This window comes from Saccopteryx bilineata, chromosome 3, assembly GCF_036850765.1.
Source record: "Saccopteryx bilineata isolate mSacBil1 chromosome 3, mSacBil1_pri_phased_curated, whole genome shotgun sequence".
Taxonomy (NCBI): Eukaryota; Metazoa; Chordata; class Mammalia; order Chiroptera; family Emballonuridae; genus Saccopteryx; species Saccopteryx bilineata.
The window spans coordinates 315,019,822-315,046,366 of NC_089492.1; the positions used below are offsets into that span (position 1 = coordinate 315,019,822).

Below are 26,545 nucleotides of genomic sequence, written 5' to 3' on the forward strand. Positions count from 1 at the left end.
TCCTCGTCCCTCTCCCTCAGCCAGAAACTGCCGCAGATCTCAGAATCCCTCCCTCGGGGCCTTCAGGTCAGCCTGGGGCCTTCCTGACCTTCTCGCTTAGCACTCCCTGGTCGCTGCACTTATCACCCCACACCGGAAAGTGTACATCTCTTTGTGGTCTGTCTCTCCCCTCAGAATGGACGTCTGTGGTTGCCAGGTTGGGGGGGGAAGGGGATGGCTAGGAGACAGTCCCCGGTGCCTCCCTCAGTGCCTGGCACAGGGCAGGTACTTAATACAAAGGTGGTGAAGGAATAGCAGATGGAGCTGGCTTGTCTGGTCCATCTCATGCAAGCATGTGTACCACCTGTCGGGACCCTGCAGGCAGGAAAGGGGCCAGAATCAGGATCTGCCTACAGCAGCTAGAGGCTCCAGAAATGCCTCGACAGAAGTGGCTCAGAACCCGTGGCTACAGGAGTTCTTCTGGGCCTGGGGCCCCAGCAGATAGCTGATGGGTGGCCAGCCGCAATGGGTGCAGGGCCCAGGCAGAAGGAACAGGAGCTCTTGGGACAGGAGACCTGAGCTGAAGGCAGCAGATGTCTCCAGAATCAGGCCACCCTGGGTTTGACTCCCAGCTCCCATTGGAGGTGGCTTCTTCTATAGCCCACATAGGTGGAACTGTGTTATACAGATCGTGTGAGTTAAAAGAATGTAAAGCATTCAGCCTGGTGAGACCGTGGCATGGGGGTGAGCTGTGGGTCTGGGCAGAAGTAAGAGGAGACTTGCTGGGGAGCTGGCTATTGTGACCAGATCTAAGTGCCTTCATTCTAAAACCTCCCCTCCTACCGCCATTGTTTACTAGAATTCATTCGCATAACAAATGACATCAAACATTTACATATGCCATTCGCTGTTCTGGGCACTGGGTTACAGTTGTTGTAAACAAACATAAAACAGCCTGACCTGTGGTGGCGCAGTGGATAAAGCATCTACCTGGAAATGCTGAGGTTGCCGGTTCGAAACCCTGGGCTTGCCCGGTCAAGGCACATATGAGAGTTGATGCTTCCTGCTCCTACCCCCCTTCTCTCTCTCTCTCTCTCTCTCTCTCTCCCTCTCCTCTCTAAAATGAATAAATAAAAAATTTAAAAACAAAACAAAACATAAAACAGACTGCCCTGTTTTTACTTTCTGGTGGGGCTCCAGGCTCAGGTGCTGGCACGTGGAGAGCCTTGTTTTTAAGCCAGAGTCTTAAAAACCCTTAAAATTGTGGCAAATATGTGTGTGTAATCATTTTATCACATCCTGTTATTTCTTATCTCTAATAGCAGCTTAATGGTATTTACTTTTACGTGTTGGAAACATCTAAAAGTAGCATAGCGTGCAGAAGTCCCAGGTTCGATTTCCAGCCAGGGCACACAGGAGAAGCGCCCATCTGCTTCTCCACCCCTCCCCCTCTCCTTCTTCTCTGTCTCTCTCTTCCTCTCCCGCAGCCAAGGCTCCATTGGAGCAAAGATGGCCCGGGCGCTGGGGATGGCTCCATGGCCTCTGCCTCAGGCGCTAGAGTGGCTCTGGTCGCAACAGAGCAACGCCCCGGATGGGCAGAGCATCACCCCCTGGTGGGCGTGCCAGGTGGATCCCAGTCGGGTGCATGCGGGAGTCTGTCTGACTGCCTCCCCGTTTCCAACTTCAGAAAAATACAAAAAAATAAATAAATAAATGGAACAACAAAAAATAAAATAAAAATAAAAGTAGCATACACTGAAAACTTATGTTCACACAAAAACCTGCACACAGATTTTATAGCAGCTTTATTCATAATTGTCAAAAGGTAGAGACAACCAAAATGTCCTTCAGTAGGTGAGTGGATAAGTAAACTGGTACATCCAGACATGGGAATATTATTCAGAGCTAAAAAGAAATGAGCTTTCAGGTCATGAAAAGACATGGAGGAATTTTAAATGCATGTTACTAAGTGAAAGAAGCCAATCTGAAAAGGCTGCATACTGTGTGATTCCAACTAAAGGGTGGGCTGGAAAGGGCAGACCTGTGGAGCAGAGGAAGAGACCCTGGTTCCGGACTGAGGGGAGCGAGGGCTGACCAGGGAGCACGGATTTTTAGGGCAGTGAGAACACTGTGGTAACAGTGGATATGTGTCGTGTTTGTAAGCCACACCACGAGTGAACCCTAATGTGAAGCATGGACTTCGGGTTATGGTGACGTTTGTGGGAATGTCGGTAGCAAAGGAGGCTGGGAAGCGGTGCAGGGGCCAATGGGAAATGCCTGTTTTCCACTCAGTTTTACTATGAACTTAAACTGCTCTACAAAGGAAATTATTTTTTTAAAGAGCATAAACTCATAAAAATGCATGTAGTGGCTATAAATCTATGGATTTGTGTCTGAATTTCCTAAACTTGTGTGAGAAATCTGGTGTGTATGCCACATTTTTGTGGGTATGTCTGAAGCTTCCATCAGATTTGCAAAGAGGGCCCCTTCCCCGAGGCTGTGTGGGGTGGGGTGCCAGAGCACCAGCCCACTTCTCACCCCAAACCCCAGGTTCCTCCAAACGGCGGAGATGGTGAAGCCCTCCACCCCCTCACCCAGCCACGAGTCCAGCAGCTCCTCAGGCCCCGAGGAAGGCACCGAGTACTACCCCCACCTGGGTGAGAGGCTCTCTGAGGGCCGGGGGTGGGGGCGGGGGGAGAAAAAGGCAAAACCAGGGGCACTCTGGGGAAGTGGGGAGCTGGGAGGAAGGAAGTCAGCGAGTTAGCTGCTACTTCCTGTAAGGGTCCCACTGCCTCAGTCCCACCCTGGCCACCGAGGCATGCCCTTGATCAGAATGGAAGCCTCTGGGGACAGGACCCAAGTCCGCCCGTTTCTGGGTCTCGGGCATCTCCAAGCACGGGGCCCAGGGAGGGAGTGTGGGGTTGACCCGAGTGGCCCGTGCTCCCACTGTGGCCCTGCATGGCCCTCTCACATGCCATCTCTTGCCTGGTCTGTCCTTGCTCTGCGCTCTCAATGCTCTGCTGCTTTGGAAAATCTAGTTCATTTACAATTCCCCGGCAGGGTCTTGCCTACTTCCCTGGCCTGGCTGAGCCCCTGGTGCTACTTTCTGAAATAACTCCTAATCATGCAGCCATCTTCCCCTCTGTCTTCCATCTTTATGGGCAGAAACCAGATCTGACTCACCCCTAGGTCCCCACACTGCCCAGAGCCTGGTGCTATAATGAAGTTACATGTCACACAGATACTTAGAAGTGATCTGAACTCCTGGGAAAGGGTAGCTCTTTGGGGTGAAATGGGAATTTACATGGCTGAGCCTCACAGGGCCTCATTTCCCCGCCATCCCCAGTATTCCTACAGAACAAGGCTCGCCGAGAGGACTTCTGTCCTCGAAAGCTGCGACAGATGCACCTGATGATCGACCAGCTCATGGCCCACTCCCACCTGCGTTACAAGGGTGAGGGGCCCCAAGCTGGCCAGCGGCCTAACTCCTGATCCCAGCTTGGCCATCTCACACGTACTCCCCTGCCCCACTCCTGGCAGCGTGGTTCCTGCAAGCTCATAGCTTCTCTCCCCCAGGTACTCTGTCCATGTTACAGTGCAACATCTTCCCCGGGCTCCCCCCTGACTACCTGGACTCTGAGGTCAACTTGTTCCTGGTGCCCTTCATGGACAGCGAAACGGAGAGTGAAAACCCACCAAGAGCAGGTATGGTTCCCTCTCAAGGAAATCGGCCACAGGGAGACAGGTGCTTCTTTGTTCTGGAGGTTGACATGGGTCTGCTGTGGTTAGGGGGAGACAAGGGTTTCACTGATCTGATGACAGGGACCCACCCTGGTGTGGGAGGCGCCTCTGACCTGTCCCTGAGGGCTTGGACCCTTGCTCAGGAGCATGTTTCCAAGCCATGAAAGTGCAGGAAGAGCTGGGCCGGGGCTGCGCTCAGAGCATCTGGAAGCCCAGAGTGCTGGTTGGCTGGGAGAAGGCCCCTTATCCTCCCCCCTCGACTCCCCAGGGCCCGGCTCCAGCCCCCTCTTCTCCCTGCTTCCCGGGTACCGTGGACACCCCAGTTTCCAGTCCTTGGTGAGCAAGCTTCGGAGCCAGGTGATGTCCATGGCCCGGCCACAGCTGTCACACACGATCCTCACCGAGAAGAACTGGTAAGAGCTCTTGCCGAGGGGGTCGGGGTGAGGTGCCCCCACCACCCTGCTCCCCAGGCCTCTGCAGACAGGGCGTGCCAGAGTGTTCTCCCTGTTTGGTTTCTTTTTCTGGAATGGTGATGATTGCTACCATCTTGTAAGCTCCTCGTTCACGTCAGGCATCATGTTTCATATGTTTTTTTCTTTTCTTTTTTGTTAGGGTTAATGTTAAAATTAGGGTCAGGATTAGGGGTTAAGGCAGAGTTTACGGTTACTTTTAGCAGCTAGGTTAGGGCTAGGGTTAGAGATAGCATTAGAGTTATCATGGAGGGTTTAGGGTTTGGGTCTAGGGTTATGTGTACGGTTAGGGTTATGGTATTAAGGTGGGGGTAGAGTCCGGGTTTCAAGTTTAGGATTTAGGATTAGAGTTAGTGTTAGGGTTAGAGTTAGAAGATTAGTGTTAGGTTTAATGTTAAATGGTCAAAGTTAGTGTTCGTGTTAGAGGGTTAGCATTAGTGTTATGTGGTTAGCGTTAGAGCAGCGGTTCTCAATCTGTGGGTCGTGACCCTGGCGGGGGTCAAATGACCAAAACACAGGGGTTGCCTAAAGCCATCGGAAAATACATATTTATTATACAATACATTTTTAACCCACAGGTTGAGAACCGCTGCGTTAGAGGATTATGGTAAGAAGGTTAGGGTTGTACTTAAAAGGTTGGGTTAGGGTTAAGTTTATTCTTTTTTATTTAATTGAATTGAATGGGGTAACATTGGTTAATAGCATTATATAAGTTGTATGTGTGCAAGTCTATATCTTGCATTGTGTGCTCACCACCCAAAGGCTAGTCTGCTTCCATCCCCAGATATTTGTCCCCCTTTACCATCCCAGCCTCCCCCCACTTCCTCCCCTCTGCTCATCTGCGCCTATGAGTTGTTTTGTGTTCATTTGTTGCTTTCTGGTTATTTTTTGTTGTTGTTGTTGTTTTGTATTTTTCTGAAGTTGGAAACAAGGAGGCAATCAGACTCCCACATGCGCCTGACCGGGATCCACCCGGCATGCCCACCAGGGGGCGATGCTCTGCCCATCTGGGGCATCGCTCTGTTGCAACCAGAGCCATTCTAGCGCCTGAGGCAGAGGACACAGAGCCATCCTCAGCGCCCAGGCCAACTTTGCTCCAATGGAGCCTCGGCTGCGGGAGGGGAAGAGAGAGACAGAGAGGAAGGAGAGGGGGAGGGGTGGAGAAGCAGATGGGCGCTTCTCCTGTGTGCCCTGGCCGGGAATCGAACCTGGGACTCCTGCACGCCAGGCCGACGCTCTACCACTGAGCCAACCGGCCAGGGCTGTTGCTTTCTGTTTTGTGTCCCACATTGTTTCACGTGATTTTGAGTCCTTCTAATTAGCCATGGAGTCTAAGTTTTGTCACCAGTTTTGCTAATGGGGAAATTTAGGCTCAGAGAGAAGTGTCACATGGTGAGGTCACATACCTGTGGTTGGTTGTCATTTGATTGTGAAGAGGAGGATCAGGAAGCCCAGTCAAACTTAAAGAGGATTTACGCCAAGGCTCTGAATGCAGAAGGCGCCCTCCCAGGAGGGGAGGCAGGGCGCCGCTGGAGCCACGGGCTGCGCTGTCCCGCTTTCACTGGACGCGCAGGCTCGTTGTCCCCTCCTCGTCCCTGCCCCTCTGCTGACTGGCTTCCACCCTGCTCTCAGAGAGCCCTGCACCCTTTCTTGCCCTAGCTTTCTCTGTCCAGAGCTTATGGCGGGTCTGTCTCATCTAATTCTTAAGAGAAACAAATTTGAAAAAAATGGCTTGGCTTGTTGCAGCCTCTACCTTCATTGCCTGGGCCTGTTTGCCGTGGGCTGCGGGAAGGGGGGTAGTATGGCGGCAGGAAGCCACAGGGCAGGGCAGGGCTCGGTGGGCTGGAGCCAGGGAGGGCCCCGTGGGGAGGTGAGAGTTTGGAAGGTAGGGGGTTATACAGCTGAGCAGCATAGGACTGGGGGAGGCGGAGATAGAACTATTCTCCACAAAGGCCAGCACTGGGGGGATGGGGGGGGACTCTGAGGTGGGGACTGAGGTCTTAGTCCAGGTTCTAGACCTTCAGCTTCGCTTATCATGGAGCAGTTAGGGAATCAGAGCCGCCTCCTGGCAGCGCTGGTGTCTTCCCTGTGGCCCAGTTGAGGAGTCTCACGTCGCAGGCCATAGGTGGGTCCAAGGCTGGGTGGGGCTCCAGCCAGGGCTGCGCTGACTGTTGACCTCTCACAGGTTCCACTATGCTGCCCGGATCTGGGACGGGGTGAAAAAGTCCTCTGCTCTGGCAGAGTACAGCCGTCTGCTGGCCTGAGACCGAGAGGAGGAAGTCACTCACGGAGCGCCCTCTGGGTCCCCAGTGGATGGTGATGGGGCACACACATCCTCCCTCACGTCTGAGGGAGAGAGTCCTCGCCCAGAAATACGAGGTGTTCAGGGCCGGGCCCCCACCTCAGTGGAGCATTGTTCAGGGGTAACTTTGAGATTCCACCCCTAACCTGGGACAGGACAGCCCATCCTTGGTCCTCTACAGGGATAGGTGGTGTGAGGGGTCTGAATGGTCACCAAGAAGCGCGGGCTCCATCTTGGCCTCCCTCTGGAGGGACAGGAGCAACAGATCCCTCTTCCCAGGCTCCCGGCCCTCTCCTGTGAGGTGAGGCCCAGACTAGGGAGCTCTTTACTGGGGCAGATGTGGCAATTCAAATAAAAAGTTGTGCAAGTCTGTTCTGGTGTCCTCCTCTTGCCTCAGCATGCTGTCCTGGTAGCAGGGCAAATTTGGGTCCCAACCCTTGTGGGCAGATTAGCCTTGACCACGCATTGGAGCCTGAATGAACTTCCCAAGGGGACTCATTCCGTGTTGGTCATACAGTTGCTGGGAGCAGATGGACATCTGTTCTGGTTGAGGAGGAAGCCCCTAGAAAAGGGTGCTGTTTCCTGGGGTGATGTCATCTGTGTTAAGTATTACAGTGCCCTACTTCAGCTAAACGCAGTGACTACCCTTGTGTCAACTGCTCTCACTTGCAGGCAGGGTCTGCCTTTGTGAAATGCCTAAATACATTGCCTAATTTATCACATAGTTAACAATAGAATATGTCCATAGTTGAATACAGTTTGTTAAATATAGTACTTCCCCGCCTGACCAGGCGGTGGCGCAGTGGATAAAGCGTTGGACTGGGATGCCAAGGACCCAGGTTCCAGACCACGAGGTCGTCAGCTTGAGTGTGGGCTCATCTGGCTTGAGCAAAATAAAAAAAAAATGCTCACCAGCTTAGACCCAAGGTCACTGGCTCAAGCAAGGGCTTACTCGGTCTGCTTAAAGCCCATGGTCAAGGCACATATGAGAAAGCAATCAATGAACAACTAAGGTGTCGCAACAAAAAAATGATGATTGATGCTTCTCATCTCTCTCTGTTCCTGTCTATCTGTCCCTATCTATCCCTCTCTCTGACTCTCTCTGTCCCTGTAAAGAAAAAAAAAAAAAAGTACTTCCCCATGGTTGAGGCCAGTTCTACTCTTGTTCAAATACTCAAGATGTGACCTTGCCCATGATGCCTACCCACTGTTGGTTAAATATGGTGGCTTCCTTCCCCTATAAACCTCATGTATCCTTAAAATAATGGTCCCTACCTTTCCTTTACATTCAGACCTACCCCCAGTTAAATATGTCATACAAGTTGAATTAGTACCCCCTCTCATCTGCTCAAATATGGTACATAATCTTATGTTTCCCAGAGTATGTCTGAATTGGTCTGGCCACCCACCCATCCCAAATCAGTCCTGACTGTCAAATCTGTCACTCCACGCTTCCATAGAGCAGTCGGTTCCAGTCTGTCCAGCCGAGTCTCATCTGTCTGCCACTGCCCCACACCGCTTTGTCTCCCTGGCTGCCCCCTGCCCTTGGTTTCCGTGTCATGGAAATCAGAGTTCTTTCAAGAAAAAAGCACAACTGAAGGAGGCGGGGTTGTGAAGAAAGCGCTCAGAGGCCAGGAAAGGTCTGGTCAGACACAAAGAATCGAATCTCAAGAGGATGGAAGTCTAGGAGGAGTGAGACCCACAGCAGGCTCTGGCCCTGCCACTTGGACTGAGACCTTAAGCAGAAACCTCCCTTAGTGATCCCTAGGGCCCTTCAGAGCTGTGACATCCACTTCCCTCATACAGGTGCTTCTACATCCTTTGGCCCACTGCCCCCATCTGCACACACTCCTAACAGCCTTCCCCAGGTAGACAACTGAGGTAAAAATGGATCTGCCCCGGGGCCCATCTCTCCTGCATCCCACTGGGCTGCTGGCTGATAGGAGGGTTGCCCGAGTGGGGAAGGTGGGGGCAGTGGCCTGAAAGGGCATATGACCCGGCGCACAGAAGCACGAGACAGTACACCACCTGAACCCAGGAGTCAGGCCTTGGTTTTTCTTCCCATTCCCCACACCCCCAGCCTGGGCACCGAGCCGCTGGCCTCCCAGCCCTTTCCTTCCACCTCCAGCCAGCCTGGGCTCAGGGCTGGGGCTATTGATTGGAGTTCTCTGAGAGCCTGTGGCTGGAGTTGTCGAGAAAGGTCTACATCAGGACGCTCTGGGCATCCTTGACCATCACATCCAGGGACAAGCGGAGCATCTGGTAGATGGTGGCGAAGGAAATGCCGCAGGTGGCCAGGGCACCCAAGACGGGCACGTGGAGAAGCTCCTGGCTGAAAGCAGAGGCATCGCTGCAGGCCTGGCCCAACAGGTCCGCCACCAGCTCCTTGGTGACCTTGGTCTTCGGGCCCTGTACTGCCTCCAGGACTCTGTGCAGGGGCTGGCTGGTCTGCTCAGCCAGCGTCACGAGGGAGTCCTCGTCCAGGCCAAGGCTGCGGCGGTAGCCTTCCAGGGAGTGGATGAGCGGGTAGAGGTTGCACGCCATGTCCTGAACTCCAGGCACAGGACTCGGGTTGATACCACAAGCCACCGTGGCCACCAACCAGATGTGCTGCTGCAGTGAGGCCGCCTTCTTCTCTATGGTGGGCTTCGAGACGTTGGGCAGGGCCACCAGGAGCGCGTGCCGCTTGTGGCTCTCTACTTCCTTCACCATCGACTCCTCCAGCAGGTGGTAATCGTACTTGCCCAACTCAAACATGGAAAGCAGGAAGACCTTAGGGTCTTCCAGGCCCTCCGCTGCAGGAGGCAGAAACACCATTCAATGGTTCATAGTCCAGAGCAGCCGTGGTGCCCTGACCGCTGCCTGGGCTCAAGCACTTGCCGTGAATCAGCACAGCCCCTGGTGTCCAGCTGAGTCTCATCTGTCTGCCACTGCCCCACGCCACTTTGTCTCCCTGGCTTCCCCCTGCCCTTGGTGTCCGTGTCATGGAAATCAGAGTTCTTTCAAGAAAAAAGCACAACTGAAGGGGGCGGGGTTCTGAAGAAAGCACTCAGAGGCCGGGGAAGGTCTGGTCAGACATGAAGAATCGGATCACCACAGCCGGAGCTGGTGGCGGACCTGTTGGGCCAGGCCTGCGTGTGGGCGCCCTGGAGCCTGGCTACCCGAGCTCAGATAGGAGCCCCGCTGCCCAAACCAGTGTGGCCTTGGGACAGTTCCCAGACCTCTCTGGTGTGTAAAATACAGAGATCATTGTACCTACTCCCTAGGGATGTTGTGGTGATGGACTCATGAAAATGGGGCCTGGCCTGTGCTGGGCCCTTAGTACATGTTACGTGGCATCTGCATGGATTCATGGCACTTGCTCTGCTCTGACTTAGTAACCAATACACAAGCCAACACATCCTTTTTTTCCTTAATACAAGTGATTGTCTTTGACGCCTGTGACAGAAGTGCCAACTCTCAGGGAGAAAGGCCTGACATTGGCGCTTTTTTGTAATTCAAGTGCCTGATGAGCTTTGATTGCAGAGGCATTCATTTTTTTTTTTTTTTTCTGAAGTGAGAAGCGGGAAGGCAGAGACAGACTCCCGCATGTGCCCGACCGGGATCCACCTGGCATGCCCACCGGGGGGTGATACTCTGATGCGCTATCCATCTGGGCTATTGCTCCATTGCAACTGGAGCCATTCTAGTGCCTGAGGCAGAGGCCATGGAGCCATCCTCAGCACCCGGGCTAACTTTGCTCCAATGGAGGAGCCTTGGCTGCAGGAGGGGAAGAGAGATCAAGAGAAAGGAGAGGGGGAGGGGTGGAGAAGCAGATGGGCGCTTCTCCTGTGTGCCCTGGCCGGGAATCAAACCCGGGACTTTCACATGCCGGGCTGATGCTCTACCGCTGAGCCAACCAGCCAGGGCGAGGCATTCATTTCAAAGAGGCATCTGCTCCAGGGAAGGCTACTTGGAATAAACACACTGCAGCCATAGGACCAGGTTAAGAGCCAGGCCACTTTCCCCACCCTCCACCACAGGGGCTCCTTTGTTTTAGAGGACTTGGCTGAATTCAGTATCTGATCATTTGGGCTACTTGTTTGTTCTCACTCCCTGTGCTTTAATTCGCTGCTCTTACGTTTTAAATTCACCAGTAAAGAGTGAACCCCAGAACCCTAGCCCCCCAACCCCAACAAAAGTAGCCCCCAGGCCTATTATCTCTCACACTACCTGCGACCCCTTTGTGTGGCACCACGTGTGCTGTGAAATTTCCAGGTCCTGTGGGTAATAGACCTGGGTCCATGCACTGCTCTCTGATGGCTGTTGCTGAAGGGCACCCTGCCATCATAATAAGAACCGGGAGGGCTGGTCCAGCCACAGCATCGGTTACTGATGGGCTGAGACCAGCACAGCACGGCTGGACGTATTTCACTGTGGGGCCTCGGTCAATCCTGAAGTGTGACCTTAGGTGACCCGTTTCCGCACTCCAGGTCTCAGCTGTAAGATGAAGGGGCAGGGGCGGGCAATCCCTCAAGAATCCACCCACCCTCGCCCCACCAGAGGGGGCGCCTCACCTTCCAGCTGCCTCCCACAGGCATCCCTGATCTGGCTGAGCACCGTCTCCTCGGAGAAGGTGCGGGGGCGGCGGCTGCGCGAGGCGGCCACGTCCACGTCCATCTTGGAGCGGATGAGGTAGAAGCACTTGCCCTGTTGTAGGATCCCACGAGCTAGCTGGGCATGGCTGGCAGTGAAGCTCTCTGAGGTGATGATGATGAAGAGGTCGTAACGGTCCACCAGCACCCGCTGGAGGTACTCGTCAGCCTCTAATGTGGGTGCACCTACGCCCGGCAGGTCCCAGAGGATGACGTTGGGGAACTTGGGATGCGGGTACGGCGTGGGTTCCACGATCGTTTCCACCACGCCCGTGCGGGCCGAGTTGGGGTCCTCATCTCCCGGCCCCCGGGTGGCATTGACAAAGGCCGACTTGCCTGCGCCTGTCCCCCGGTAACGCCGATGTCCACCCTGACGTTCTCCAGAGAGTGAAGTGTGGCCTGCAACTTGGCGGCCACTGCTGGCAGGCCCCCCGCCTCTAAGGCCTTCTTCAGAGCCTTGGTGTCCTTTGAAAACTCCAATATGTTGGACTGGCTGAGGCCTGACTGGAAGATGTTGCTCTTGCTTGCCATGGGCTGCCTGACCTGCAGTTCTGTCTTCAGGACTCAATGACCTTTGGCAGGACAGGTCAGGGAGCATTTCACCCTGAGTTGCCCTCTCCTCTCCAGCCCTCAGCAAGCCCAAAGCATTTGCGGCATCACCAGTAATAGTACTGAGAGTGTGACAATATGCCAGGCCTGGTGCTAGATGCTTAATTTTAGTTAACATTTATTCATCACTGCCAGGCTCTCCTCCTGGAGTGTCTCATAAAATCCTCAAGAGCCAGAAAAGGAGATCCCCTCCTATCCCCATGGGCACTGAGAGACAGACCACTACAGCTGGGCCAGCGGCTGCCCTGCCACCCTGGCAACCTTGCCAAGGCCATCTTTGATGCCATCTCTGAGACCTACAGCTCTCTCGCCACTGACCTCTGAAAAGAGACTGGTCACCACATCTCCCTATCAGGAATTCACTGACCGTCTTGTCCACACCCACACCAGAGTTTCTGTGTGGAGGACCCAGGCTCCAGCTGTGGCCACCACATAATTTTATACAAGAAAAGCAAAGTAGGCCCTGGCTGGTTGGCTCAGCGGTAGAGCGTCGGCCTGGCGTGCGGGGCACCTGGGTTCGATTCCCGGCCAGGGCACATAGGAGAAGCGCCCATTTGCTTTTCCACCCCCACCCCCTTCCTCTCTGTCTCTCTCTTCCCCTCCCGCAGCCAAGGCTCCATTGGAGCAAAGATGGCCCGGGCACTGGGGATGGCTCCTTGGCCTCTGCCCCAGGCGCTAGAGTGGCTCTGGTTGCGGCAGAGCGACGCCCCGGAGGGGCAGAGCATCGCCCCCTGGTGGGCAGAGCGTCGCCCCTGATGGGCGTGCCGGGTGGATCCCAGTCGGGTGCATGCGGGAGTCTGTCTGACTGTCTCTCCCCGTTTCCAGCTTCAGAAAAATACAAAAAAAAAAAAAAAAAAAAAAGGAAAAGCAAAGTAAATTAAGCCAGTTGGGAATGGGACAGATCTTCTGATCCTAGAATTCAAATGCTTTAATGACTTGGGGGTGTAAACTCGACACCAGGACTGCAGTCAACAATGTAGGTCAGTGACTAAGAGCTGGAACCCTCATCATTGCTAATAGCAGTTTATATAATACTTACTCTGGGTCTGCCGTTCTCACCATATGCATCATTTCATTAAATCCCCATTTTACAGAATTGAAAACTGAGGCTCAGGGAGGTAATATTCTTTAGAAATGCCTCGCAACCTATACTAGAGCCAAGACAGAGCAGCTCCCTCTGGTGCTTTTTGTTTTGTTTTGCTTTGCTTCTTTCCTGTATTTCCCTCTGATCCTTTTGCCATGCAAACCCCCCTGACCTTTGCACAGTTCAGCACCCACTATGGGCCAGGACCTCTTTGGGTGCAACAGTCGCAACCCCAAAGAGAGACCCTAGGGATCTGGTGCATCTGTGGAAACGTCCACCTCACCCACCGCCTGGCTTCTGAGTACCCATCCACTCAGGAACCGCAGTGGGCACGTGGGCAGTCCCCGTCCTGCCTCTGGGCCTCAGAGTCCTCACTGTGGGATGGCGTGGGGGCCGCCTGCTCTGACCTGTGGAATTATAAGACTGTGTCTAGTCCCTACCATGCCAGGGACTTGCCAGCTGACCCTGAGTGAGTCATGTCCCCTCGCAGCCTTTATTCCTCCACCCATGCGGGGCGGGGTGCCAGCTTCCTCACCTGTGGCATGGAGAGTGGTTCGTCAGAGCCCCCCCCCCCCCCAGCTCTGATGTTTCAGGAAGACCCAGGGCCTTCCTGCTGATGGTTCAGGCAGCGGCCAGTGTGGGCGGGCATGGAACAGGAGCTTGCACTTAACCTCTGTCTGTGGGTAGACATGGAAAGGGCCTGAGCAGGGGAGCAAGAGGGCCACTGGGGACATCATAGTCCTTCTTCTGTGGCCTCATGGGGAATGAAACTAGATCCTGGGAGATGAGGCAAGGGAGAGGCTGGGACAGGAATGAGGTTGAGAGGCACGTCCCAACCACCTGAGCTCAGGTGGTTGGGACGGGGGACAGGGAATGGAGAGATGGAGGCAGAAGGGCCAGGGCATGGTGACTAGTTGGAGACAAAAATAAGACATTCTGCCTCTATTAACCTTAGGCCCAGTGAGTCCTGTGTTTAGGATGATGTCTGAAGCCCGCAGGTATAAGGATGTAGGCTGTGCTTTGAGAATGGATTTGCAAAGGACCATCTGTCTTGTACACCCAGGTTTTCCCTACCATGATCCTCTGCACCCCTTTTGGTTTAGAAGGGCCCTTGTGAACCCCAGTAGTCCTGGCAGAGCCAATGAAGGAGGAGGCCTCTGGGAGGAAAGGAGCCCTTTTGCAAAGCAGAGAGTTCTTCAGCCAAGAGAATCGTCACGCCCTTTAATCATCCAGGTAAAAGCAGACCTTCTGAGCCTGGAACTGTTTTCTAGGGTCAGGGGTAATTTGAGGTCCCCAAATGAGGCAAGAACCATTACCAAGTCCTGGAAAGTCCACGGGGAGTGTGTGTGAGCACCTAGTGGTGAGGCCACCCCCCTGCACCACGGTTCCCACTTTGCCACTGGCCTCGTACATAGCCTCCTATGAACTCCCAGGAGCTCAACCGTCTCTGCATCTAAATCCAACCCTTCCCTGACCCTTGCTCAAGCCCACAGAAGCAACCCATCCTGCCCAGACACCTCAAGCAGTTCTTGAATTTTTTAAAAGTGTAACCGTTGAATCAGCCAAGGAGTTTGGTCTCACTGAGCCACCTGGCCCAGACCCAGAGATGTCTGCGCCCAGTGTGTGGCACATCCTGTCACTCACAGCCACATGCGGCTTTCAGATCCTCGCACAGGCATCACTCTCAGATCCACGGCCTTTCAACATAATCCCAGTATTCCCGTGCACGTGCGCGCACACACACACACCATGCAGAAACAGGTAACCCCAGTCTCAGCAAACTCCTCTCAACCCTAGACTCACAGCATCAAAGTCATGGAGACTCGCCCGGATTCCTCCCAGTCGCACTCACCAGCACCCAGTCACACTCAGACACGCCCACCACACTTCTGAAACTAGTATTCTAGGTGGCAGAGTTGTGCCATCTGCCTCCTCTCTCCTTTGATGCTCAGAGAAACCACCAGCTGGCCCCCTCACCCTCTCTGCCAGCCCTGAGGCCACGTGCTCCCCCCCCCACCCCGTCTGCCACATAGCCCAGCATCACTCACCGGAGGCAGGGCTGGCCCGGGACTCCCATCTGCCCACCTCTGTTTAACCCAGTTGCTAGGCTCCATTGTGTCCATCCTGGACACTGATTGGCTGCCCCTCCCCCCTCCAGAGAATGCTTTGGGACACTGGGGTGTGTTTTTTTAAAATTTATTTTATTTATTGGATTTTGAGAGAGAGGGGAAAGAGAGAGATAGAGAAATGGGGGATGAGGGAGGGGAGAAGCAGGAAGCATCAATTCATAGTGTAGTGGCTTCCTGTATGTATGTGCCTTGATCAGGCAAGCCCAGGGTTTCGAACTGGCTAGCTCAGCATTTCCAGGCCAACGCTTTATCCACTGTGCCACCACCGGTCAGACAACGCTGGGGTTTTCAAAAGGGAACATGACATTGCAACTAAAATACCTTAGCAGCAGGCCCTGACCCCCTCAGCCACCCATGCAGGTTGACAGTTGACTCTTGTCTCGGTCCAGGCTGGGCGACCCTCTTACCCCACAAATCCCCCTTAGCCACTTAGGGACCAGGGAGAGAGAGAGCACTAAGGACCCCTTGGCCACTTAGGGACCAGGGAGAGAGAGAGCACTAAGGACCCCTTGGCCACTTAGAGACCAGGGAGAGAGAGAGCACTAAGGACCCCTTGGCCACTTAGAGACCAGGGAGAGAGAAAGCACTAAGGACCCCTTAGCCACTTAGGGACCAGGGAGAGAGAGCACTAAGGACCCCTTGGCCACTTAGAGACCAGGGAGAGAGAGAGCACTAAGGACCCCTTAGCCACTTAGGGACCAGGGAGAGAGAGAGCACTAAGGACCCCTTGGCCACTTAGGGACCAGGGAGAGAGAGAGCATTAAGGACCCCTTGGCCACTTAGGGACCAGGGAGAGAGAGAGCACTAAGGACCCCTTGGCCACTTAGGGACCAGGGAGAGAGAGAGCATTAAGGACCCCTTGGCCACTTAGGGACCAGGGAGAGAGAGAGCATTAAGGACCCCTTGGCCACTTAGGGACCAGGGAGAGAGAGAGCACTAAGGACCCCTTGGCCACTTAGGGACCAGGGAGAGAGAGCACTAAGGACCCCTTGGCCCACCACCCGTACCTTGAACTTCTCTTCCCCTGGCGTCAGTTCCTACCCCGGTTCAGTGTGTCTCTCTTTGACTTGGGCCCCTTCCCCTTCCACAGCCCCTGCCCCTGCCCCTGCCCCGCCAAGATGGCACACCCCTGTCAGCCCCTCAAACCCACACACCAGCCCTCAGCAACTCCCGCTCTCACAGTCACCACATCGGCTTTCTTTGTCATTTATTTGGTTGGCTTTGTTAAAGCTTGGTTTGTGGGTGAGGCAGGGGATGGGGACTGCACTTTTATTTCTCTTCCAAGTCACGCTTCTTCCAGATGTCGAGAATGTACTTCAGAAGGAGGCCGATCTTCCGGCGGGTCGAGAGTGGTGCTTCCTCACCACCTCCCTCCTGGGAGCCCCGCTTTTCCACGCCATTGTCACCCGCTGCCTCCAGGCTGACCTCAGGCCGGGCCTCATCCTCCTCCAAGGCCTTGATGCGGACCCTCTGGGCGTCCTCGGCCATCTCATTGAGGCAGCCCTGGAGCATGGTGTAGACGGTGCCGAAGCTGATGCCGCCGGCCACCAGCGTACCGAACACGGGGATGCCCTTCTCAAAGGCCCGGGCCACCCGCATGGCGCCATCGAACGACTGTGAGTAGAGCCTCAGGACGGTCTCAGGTGAGACCTCGTTGGCTAGCGGGGAGCGGATGACCGAGCGCAGGTCGCCTGCCTGTTTGCCCACCTGCTCGGCCAGCCTGGCCAGCGAGTCGTCGTCCAGGCCGAAGCTGCGGTGGTAGCCACGCACTGAGCGGACGAGCAAGGCGTCGTCGTAGGCAGCGGCCAGCCCCGGCACAGGCAGGGTCTGGATGACGCCCGAGACCAGGGCCGTCTTGAGCACTTGTTCCTGGAGCATATCTTTCTTCTTCTGCAGGGCCTCCAGTGAGACGTCGGGCAGCGACAGCAGGCCCGCGTGGCGCCGGTGGGCGGGCAGGTCGTGCTCCCAGGTGGACATGAGCAGCGGGAAGTCGTAGTGGGCCGGCGAGAGGTTGGACACGAGGAAGACGCGGGGGTCCGTCACACCGGCAGCCCGCAGGCGCTCGGAACAGTGCTCGCGGATCTCCTGCAGGACCGCCGTCTCGCTGAAGCCCGACGGCCGCTGGGTGCGCGTGGCCGCCAGGTCCTCGTCCACCTTGGTGCGCACGAAGTAGAACTTCTTGCCCTGGCGCAGGATCTCGGAGGCCAGGCGGGTCTCCACGGCCCCGCAGCGGCCGGAGGAGACCAGCAGGAAGAAGTCGTAGTGGCCGAAGTCCACCTGCTTCAGGTACCGGTCGGCCGGGCAACCTGGAGAGCCGGCCCCGGGCAGGTCCCACAGGGTCACGTCGGGAAACTGTGGGTGTGGGTAGGACGAGGGGTGCGTCGTGGTCTCCACGACCCCTGTGAGAGCCGCGCCGGGGTCCTCGGCCCCCAGGCCCCGGAGGGCGTTGATGAGGGACGACTTGCCAGCCCCAGACTCGCCTGTGACGCCCACCTCCAGGCGGGTGCTTTCCGAGGCGGCCAGTAGCTCCCGGAGGCGAGAGGCGGCCTGGGGGATGTCCCCTGACTCGAAGGCGGTGCGCAGGGCCTCCAGCTCTTCTTTGGCCATGAGGATGGTGGTCTCCTCCTCCCCGGAGCACTTTGAAGTAGCCATGGTGACCAGTGGTTCAGAGGGCGCACGGGATGGGAGAGTCACAGGACCAGAGGTCCTCCGTGTAGGCGGGGAGAAGGGAGCCTTTCACGCCTCCTGGGCTTGCATGGGGCAGGCAGAGAGAGACATCAAGGGTGTGAAGGAAGTCCCTCTGGTACCCCACAGCCTTCTCCCTCTCAAACACTCCGGGGAACATTTTTGACACATTTTAGGGGGCTTTAGAGTCTGGTAGACCCAGGTTCGCATCCTATCTCTGCCACTAACTTGCTGTGTGACCTGAGTCAAAACGAGGCATCTCTCTGAACCTCTTTGCTTCTCTGAGTAATGGGCATAACAACTGACCTGCTTCCCAAGGCACTGAGTCTTCAGCATAATCTAGGAATGGGACAGTTTTGCAGGCACCTGTGACCTATGCAGTCACATGAGGCTCCGCACTTCGAAGGGCCAACTCTTGGCTTATTGCTTATCTGCTGACGGTGATTGAAATTCATAATAATATTTGAACCTGGGGCCCTGCGTTTTTCTTTAGTGCCGAGCCTCCAAATTATGTAGCCAGGCCTGCCAAGAAAAGGGCTTAAGCCCAGCTCCTAGGTCCAATCAAGCAACGTGAAGTATGGGTGAAGGACACCACACCCTGGGATCGAACCCTGGCTCTGCCACATACTTGCTGAGTGATTTGGGGCAAGTTACTTAGCCCTCTGCCTTACATTTCTCATCTGTGAGATGAGAATAACCATGATAGCAAACCACCTCCTAAGGTTGTTGAGAATTCAATGAGTTGATGCATATAAAAAATTTAAAATCATGCCTGGCACAGAGCAGGTGATCTGCATTATCAACATCATCATCGTTATTACTGTCGTTATTAATATCTCTAGCTGTGTGACTTTGAGCAAGTCCCTGCCCTCTCTGAGCCTCAGCTGCTGTATCTGCACCATGGAAGGGAGCCCTGCTTGCCTTGCAGGGCTGCTGTGACGCTCGTGAGCCCCATGTGTTTATCCCTAGGCTAACTGAGGACATTCTTGGGTTCAGCTTGTGGAGGAACCCAGATGGGGAAGTGCCCAGACACCAGGGTCCTCCTCACTGACTACCCAGCCGTGCTCTGGCTGGCCTTGCCAGGCCAAGTGCCCTCCCGTGCCCTGGAGCCCATCATGTGGTGTCTCCTCCAATCCCGTCTTCCTCACCTGGTAGCTTCCCTGACCCTCCCTCTTCCTGGTCACACTCTTCTGGTTCATCGCCTCTAAAATACACTTCCTCACTTCCTAAGACACTTCAGAGAATCTTGGGAGAGACAACCATGTCTGGGGTCACTGTTCCCATCAGCTGGAGAGGAACAGAGGTTCAGACCAGACAGCTAATGTCTCTGCTCAGAGCCACCACCAGGGCTCAAAACCAGGTCCCTGCTCCTTCGCCCTCTGAAAAGCTGCTCTGCCTTCAGCCACATGTGCCTTTTCCTCCCCCTTGTCTCCTCGGATGCCCCTGTCCCCACCTCTACCCCCCACCGACCCCATAGACACCTGCCCTTATTACACTGTTCCCGCCAGGTCTGACTCCCATCCTGGGGCATTTTCCCCATGCTACGTCCACTTCCTCCCCCTCCCTGACCCCCATCTCAGGGCACGGAGCCTGGCAGCCTGGGACAGGTCCTCGCAGTGAGGGGCAGCGAGGCCCGTGCCCTGGGGTGGAGTGGGCGCTGGGGGAGCTGGGGTGGAGTGGGCGCTGGGGGAGTTGGGGTGGAGTGGGCGCTGGGGGAGCTGGGGGTGGAGTGGGCGCTGGGGGAGCTGGGGTGGAGTGGGCGCTGGGGGAGCTGGGGTTGGAGTGGGCGCTGGGGGAGCTGGGGTTGGAGTGGGCGCTGGGGGAGCTGGGGTTGGAGTGGGCGCTGGGGGAGCTGGGGTTGGAGTGGGCGCTGGGGGAGCTGGGGTGGAGTGGCGCTGGGGGAGCTGGGTTGGAGTGGGCGCTGGGGGAGCTGGGGTGTAGTAGGCGCTGGGGGAGCTGGGGTGGAGTGGGCGCTGGGGGAGCTGGGGGTGGAGTGGAAGCGTACCCACAGGGCCCAGCTGGAGCCGCTCTCCCCCGGGATGCTCACCTGCCCTGTCGGCGCTCCCTCTCCCTCACGCTTTCCCCACAGGTGGGGTCCCGCCTCTGTTCCCCAAGGTCAGACCCCGTTGCTAGGACCCATCATAGCAAGCAGCACCTGATTGGTCAGCCAGCCCTTGTGCAACAATGTGACAGTGATGTCAGGGGGTGGGGTTCCCCCCCACAGCTGCTCAGGACCCCCCCCCCCCCACTGAGGGCCACCAGTCAACCTTCAGTCCCCCACAAGGGACCCAGAGAGAGACCTTTCTAACACCAAGACTTGTTCAAAACTTGTCTATGATCTCCATTGTGCCCAAGACAAAGTCCCAGTATCTGGGGGCTGTCCTTGCTCACTGTCCCACCCTACATCTGTCTTCCATCTGGGGACTTCGTTTTCCATACAAGTCACTCATTTCCCTTCTCTGCTCTATCTTCTCACCTCTCCACCTACAGGGAGGGTGGGATTAGCTCAGCCAGCCGTGCTGGGATGACAGGAAACACTGGGGAGAGGCCACCTCTGAAACCACCAGGTGGTCACTGCCAGCAGCCCTGCCTGGTCCTGGCCAGGACGCGCAGCCCGTGGTGGCAACGGGGCAGCATCCGCACGCCCGTCCAGCATCTGGTGTTCAGGATCCCCGACTCTGGCCTTCTCCCTCCCTGGAGTTCACCTCCCTCACCCTCAGCCTGTCCTCCAGCTTCCAGCTCAGCTGCTCACTCTTCCCGACGCTCTGCTCTGCTCTGCTCTCTCCCTCTCTTCCTCACGACCATTGAATGGCATCAGTGTGACAAGAGGGAGACAGAAGTAGGGAGAGATGCAAATGAGAAAAGGGGAAACAAAGGACCCCCAAGAAAGGGGGAGTCGGAGTAGGAAAGAGACTCCTCGAGAAAAAGAACGAGGCAGAGTCAGGCAGGAAGACACAACAGATGAGAGATCACGTTAACTAGTGTCACCCTAATAAATTCAATTAAAAAATAATAATAGTAAAAGAAGCAACCAGAGAAGGACAGCGCCAGAGGCAGCAGCTACAGAAAGAGAGGAAAGGTACAGAGCCTGGGCGGTAGACAAGGCGTGGGGACCGTGACACAAGGAGGAGCTGAAGGTCTAGAGAGCAAGACGAAGGCCCAGGCCACTGGGGGACACGGGCTCCCCTCAGCGCCAGCCGCTGTCTCTGTAGCCGCCAACCCTGCCCGCAACCCTCCAGTCCATTGCGACTGTTTCCACACCGTCGCCCCTCCTGGCTTCCTCCTTGTCCAGGTTCTGGGGTCCCTCCCACCCCTATTTCCTGGGATGGAGCCAGAGGCACCTGCTGGTCAAAGGATTTTCCTGAATCAGAAGTTTGGTTCAGCAGAGGAGCCTCTGGAAACAGCAGAGAAGTGGAGGCCCAGAGAGACCAGACCAGCTCAGCCACATGGGGAGCAGGGGAAGCGTGGTCAGCTCAGCACGCGGTCTGGAATTCTTAAACCACGGGCAAGAGAGAAATGCCGACCAGCAGCCCCAGATCATTCACGCTCTCACTGACGGACACACATGCACAGAGACCAGATTAAAAAATACTCTCAGACATTCCCAGACACGAAACACACAGACCATGTCTCCTCCCCCAAATTCACAGACACACATATGTGGCCCAAGAGGGGGGACCCTCAAATACAGACTCACTACAGAAAAGCAAAGTCAGACAAACACACAGACACACAAACCTCACAAACCACACACACTCGGGCAGAGACAGACTTGCAGACCAGAGGAGACTCAATTACACGCTGACAACACTGTGTCCTCTGAAAACCAGTGCATTGATTCATGACTCATTCATTCTGTTCCAGTTCCTGGGCCACTTCTCCCAGCTCCCAGGGTGCCAGCCAGAGAGAGGTTGCCCCCTTGCCCACCTGCCAAGTGTTCTCTGCCCTCTTCATTCATCAAACATTCAGCACCTCCCAGGTCATGTCCCGAGCTGGGTGCTAGGAATGCAGCAATGATCATGACAGCCATGGGTTCTGTCCCCACAGGACTCAGAGTCCAGTGGGGGAGTCAGATCCACCTCCAGACAATGAGGACCCAGAGTAGGCAGGACTGAAATGGGGGATCCCAGAGGACAGTGGGAGCACAAAGGAGGTACCTGACCTGCCCTGAGAATCAGGGAGGGCTTCTTGGAGGAGAGGGCACCTGATCTGAGATCTGAAGGATGAGTAAGAGCGAACCTCATGGCCTGCCAGGAAGCTGCCTCCCAGGCCAGGGGTGGTCCAGGCTGTGCGAATACCTCTACTTGAGAGAACTCACATGTGCCCAATAATTTGCTCAACCATTTGGTCATTCATTCCAGAGACATTTGTTTGGACCTGACCTGAGGCCAGTCCCTGTACTAGCCCAGAGATGTGAGTCCTGCTTGTTCCTGCCCTTAAAGACCTCACAGGCTGCTGGGGCAACTCATATGACCACCACCAGAGGCAGAATGTTCATGTACCATGCATTCACGAGGTGCCAGGCACTGTGTGAGCCCATCAGATGTAACCCCTTTAACTGAGACAAAATCCTGCTCTTCCACATTTCATCCTAAGACAGATGCAAAACCCGGGAGCTGAGGCCGGAATAGAGAGAAAGGCAGAGACAAATGAGATGAATGTGTTTCTTCATCCATTTTTCCCACAGGTTCCCTATATAATCAAATCAGAGGTGCCACTCGTTGTCAGATGCATCGGTGTCCCACAAACAAGGCAAGACAATGCTGCTGGTAAAACTATGACATCATATTTTCTTATCACTTAACATTTTTATTCACACTTACTGCAAGAGCTCATTGTAGAGTTACTTAAAAATACAGCCTTTTATCATATAGCACATGTATGTGTGTCTAAGATAATACAAGGGAAATAAGTTGGCTAAGCTGTTCCTGAAGCCACACAGAGTGTGACGGTGGAGTCACCGTGGCCTGCACGCCTTCCCACACCACATGTCCTCTGCGTCATCAGGAACGGCCACGATGCTGCTGAAAGCTACTCCGTCATCACATCCAGGCAGTGACTTTGCAGTGGTGGCCGGGCTGACCGCGATTGTAAGGCACCACCAACTGTGACTCTTACTGGTTTCAAAATTGCTAACATGTGGAAAAGTGCATCTTAGAACCAATGAAAGTATTTCCTGAGTATCCACTCTGTGTCTGCCAGGCTGGGAACACAGCATGAATGAAGACAGCCCCCTCTTCCAGGAAGGAAGTTGATGTAACAAGCGCTTACTGTGTGCCAAGAGCCCGATGGTGGATGTTTGTGACCTGTAGTGACAGAGTCCTTACCCATCCCCTCGCAGTGCCGCAGTGCTGACCTGTGGTGGGTAAGGTAGGGGTGGAGTTGCCCAGTGGGGATGCCTGACCCAGCAAGGGATGTGGCCAGGGGAGTGGAGTCAGCAAAAGGCTTTTTGGAGAAAATCCATTCATTCAACACACACTTTCTGATCCCCTGCCTGGTGCGAGGCCCTGTGCTGGCTGAGGCTGGAAATATAACTGGAACCGACAGCGCCCACTCTCTGCCTCCTCTTTCTCCCGTTTCTCCTGCCCATTCCTAATCCTCTCTCCATCCCTTTCCTGTCTTTCAGTGTCTGTTAAAAATTCTAAAGCACTTTCCTAGGAATATCTACATGTTATGGCCTTCACATTCACCACAGTCCTGGGGAAACCTGAAGTTAGTCCCCAAGACTCATTCATGCACTGAAATATGTATTGTCTGACTTCTGTGTGACGGGCACAGATCCGGTGGTAAGACCTAGATGGCCTTTGCCCTCGAGGAGCTTATATTTCCAAAAGATAAAGATAATAAACATAAGTAAGGTAGTGTCAAATACCGATAAGAAAAACAAGAAAGCAAGGGTAAGGGATGGAATAGGGGTGGTGAGGGAGGATACACTGCCTATAACTATGGCCACTGGCAATTTCTCTGTACTTGTCCTCTGTGCCAAATCCTCCTACATCTCTGTAGGCACAGGCCACTCTTCCCATCAAGAGGGGGACTCCTCTCCCCTTGAATCTGAGCTGGCCTTGTGACTTGCTTTGATCAGCAGAATGTAGCAGAAGTGACATTCTGGAACTTCCAAGCCCAGGCATTAAGAGGTGGCAGCTTCTGCTTTCTCCTCAGAGCCTGAGCTACATATAGAGGTTCTCTTCCTATTGCAGAAACTGCGTGGAGAGACAGAGCCACCTGGAGATGAGCCTGAAGCCATCTAGAACATTCCAGCCTGGCGGAGCTCCAGCTGAATGCAGCCACAAGAGTGACTCCAGCCAACAGTACCTGGAGATAGAAGAACCATCTAGCTAAGCCCAACCAACCCACAGATTTTTGAGAAATAATAAACCATTGTTTTAGACCACTAAATTGCCAAATGACTTGGGGGAGGGAATGTATTTTTTTATTTTTTTATTTTTTACAGAGACAGTGAATCAGAGAGAGGGATAGACAGGGACAGACAGAAAGGAAGAGAGAGAGATGAGGAGCATCAATCATTAGTTTTTCGTTGCACGTTATAACACCTTAGTTGTTCATTGATTGCTTTCTCATATGTGCCTTGACCGCGGGCCTTCAGCAGACCGAGTAACCCCTTGCTGGAGCCAGCGACCTTGGATTCAAGCTGGTGAGCTTTGCTCAAACCAGATGAGCCCATGCTCAAGCTGGCGACCTCGGGGTCTCGAACCTGGGTCCTCTGCATCCCAGTCCGACGCTCTATCCACTGCGCCACCACCTGGTCAGGCGAGAATGTATTATTTTTGATAGAATGTTCTGGGAAGATCCATATGAGAAAGTGACATTCTATTTGAGCAGACATCTGAATGAAGTAAGGAAACAAGTCACGTGGACATCAGAGAAGAGAGCACTTCAGGCACACAGAATGGAAGTGCAAAGGTTCTGAGGCAGATTGGAGCCTGCTGTGTCTGTGGAGAATTCTGCAGGCTGGTGTGACTGGAGTAGTGTGATGAGGGACAAAGTTCTAGAATTTATTCACTGTCACCTGGGAGGGAATCAAAGGCCTTTTGAGAAGTGCAGTGACAGTGGGCCCGGAATGGGGTGGGATTCTTCTGTAGTAAGTGATACATTCTGACCGGAATGGGGACCAGGACTAAGGCCAACAAGGAAGACACTGTCTTGGGTGACCAAAAAACTCCGTTATCAAGATAAATGATTTTTTATTTTTATTTTATTTTTTTTAGCTAGAGAGAGAAAGAGGGACTGATAGGGACAGATGGACAGGAAGGGAGAGAGATGAGAAGTATCAGTTCTTTGTTGCAGCACCTTAGTTGTTCATTGATTGCTTTCTCATATGTGCCTTGAAGGGGGTTAGGGGGATACAACAGAGTGAGTGACCCCTTACTCAAGCCAGCGACCTTGGGCTCAAGCCAGTGACCATGGGGTCATTTCTATAATCCCATGCTCATGCCAGTGAGCCCACACTCAAGCATTTGCTGATCAAAGCAACTCACAAGGCCAGCTCAGATTCAAGGGGAGAGGAGTCCCCCTCTTGAGCCCATGCTCAAGCTGGAGACCTTGGGGTTACAAAACTGGGTCCTCTGTGTCCCAGTTCAATGATCTATCCACTGCACCACTGCCTGGTCAGGCTTAATGTAATACTTTTTTCTTTTTTTTTTCTGAAGTTGGAAACGGGGAGGCAGCCAGACAGACTCCCACATGTGCCCGACCAGGATCCACCTGGCACGCCCACCAGGGGACGATGCTCTGCCCATCTGGGGTGTCGCTCTGTTGCAACCAGAGACATTCTAGTGCCTGAGGCAGAAGCCATGGAGCCATCCTCAGCACCAGGGCCAACTTTGCTCCAATGGAGCCTCAGCTGAGGGAGGGGAAGAGAGAGACAGAGAGGAAGGAGAGGGGGAGGGGTGGAGAAGCAGATGGGCGCTTCTCCTGTGTGCCCTGGCCGGGAATCGAACCCGGGTCCTCCGCACGCTAGGCCGACGCTCTACCACTGAGCCAACCGGCCAGGGCCTTAATGTAATACTTTTAGAAAATAAAATTAATGCAAAAAAAAATCCACGATACCTCAATGAACAAAATATCAAAAATTTAAATAAAGACCAGTACAGTACGTTTGTGCCTGAAACAAAAGAAAAACCAGGCACCCTTGGCTTTAATGGAAACAAATTCATCAATATTTTCAGTCAAGAGAATTTTCATGCTTGACATTTCTCTTGACCAAATTATGTTGTTAGATAAGTTTAATTAACTTATGTCAAAATAAAATTGTAATAAATTCTGAAAACAAAATATCTTAACTCAAAATAGTTTTTATATACCCTTGATAATTTTTCAATGTTTTTCAACTACTTAAGTATTCCAGAAAAAATAGGCATTACAAAAATATATAAAATGATGTACAGGGCCTTTTGCCTCAGGCTCCCGTATGACTCAGCACAGCACTGGTCAGACCCCAAGTTATTGTTTGCAAAGGGCCAGGGAGACAGGACAGGGCTGTTTCCTGAAGGAAGTAGGCAGGGGGGAGGGCTGGGAAGTCAGGTTCAGCCTGTGGAGAGGAACAGGTGCCCCACCCCCGGGCGGAAGGTCTGGCTCCAGGAGAAGCACTCAGGGCCTCTTAATGAATCAGATCCACTTGTTTCCTTCAACCCAGAATCCTCCCTCCTGAGAACCCATTCCACCATGTTTAAAGATGTTTAAGGACTGAAGTAATTTCATTGATTTCTTCTTAGAGTCTGCAGGGGAGAAGGGATGTCCACGGACCCTTGCTGGGGTAAGGATCGTGGGGTGGGAGGGCAGAGAGGTGGGGGAAGCTGCTCCTGCACCCCCATATCACCATTTCTCACTTTTAACTTAGAAGTGTAATTTTATCCCATTTCATTATACATTTTAGAATTTTCTTTCAGTGC

The 26,545-nt window shown here is 54.1% G+C and overlaps 3 protein-coding genes across 4 annotated transcripts in view; 1 reads left to right on the forward strand and 2 right to left on the reverse strand.

Moving 5' to 3' along the window:
* SMG9 (SMG9 nonsense mediated mRNA decay factor) overlaps positions 1 to 6,862 on the forward strand; it is a 30,196-nt gene extending 23,334 nt beyond the window's left edge. For both annotated transcript variants that reach the window (XM_066271886.1, XM_066271885.1), the window contains 5 exons: positions 2,530 to 2,636; positions 3,326 to 3,433; positions 3,556 to 3,684; positions 3,989 to 4,133; positions 6,376 to 6,862. In XM_066271886.1, coding sequence (XP_066127983.1) covers positions 2,530 to 2,636; positions 3,326 to 3,433; positions 3,556 to 3,684; positions 3,989 to 4,133; positions 6,376 to 6,454 — 568 coding nt within the window. In that variant the 3' untranslated portion in view covers positions 6,455 to 6,862. The remainder of the gene's footprint in view (positions 1 to 2,529; positions 2,637 to 3,325; positions 3,434 to 3,555; positions 3,685 to 3,988; positions 4,134 to 6,375) is intronic.
* Positions 6,863 to 8,694: 1,832 nt separating this feature from the next.
* On the reverse strand, positions 8,695 to 11,657 carry LOC136330202 (interferon-inducible GTPase 5-like). The gene is made up of 3 exons (XM_066266694.1): positions 11,463 to 11,657; positions 11,049 to 11,349; positions 8,695 to 9,287 (listed from the first exon to the last, which is right to left on the reverse strand). The coding sequence occupies exons 1-3, from the start codon at positions 11,655 to 11,657 to the stop codon at positions 8,695 to 8,697; spliced, it is 1,089 nt and encodes a 362-aa protein (XP_066122791.1).
* A 4,560-nt stretch (positions 11,658 to 16,217) lies between these two features.
* On the reverse strand, positions 16,218 to 17,615 carry IRGC (immunity related GTPase cinema). Its single transcript, XM_066265337.1, has one exon. The coding sequence runs from the start codon at positions 17,598 to 17,600 to the stop codon at positions 16,218 to 16,220; it is 1,383 nt and encodes a 460-aa protein (XP_066121434.1). The 5' UTR covers positions 17,601 to 17,615.
* Positions 17,616 to 26,545: the final 8,930 nt, after the last annotated feature.

Bases quoted from the DNA above. Each gene is read 5' to 3' on its own strand.
- IRGC (XM_066265337.1), bottom strand. From the start codon at position 17,600: ATGGCTACTTCAAAGTGCTCCGGGGAGGAGGAGACCACCATCCTCATG.
- LOC136330202 (XM_066266694.1), bottom strand. From the start codon at position 11,657: ATGGCAAGCAAGAGCAACATCTTCCAGTCAGGCCTCAGCCAGTCCAAC. The intron at 11,350-11,462 runs GCAAGTCGGCCT...CCGCATCCCAAG, and splicing joins TTACCGGGGGACAGGCGCAG to TTCCCCAACGTCATCCTCTG. The intron at 9,288-11,048 runs GTGAGGCGCCCC...TGCCTCCTGCAG, and splicing joins CTGTGGGAGGCAGCTGGAAG to CGGAGGGCCTGGAAGACCCT.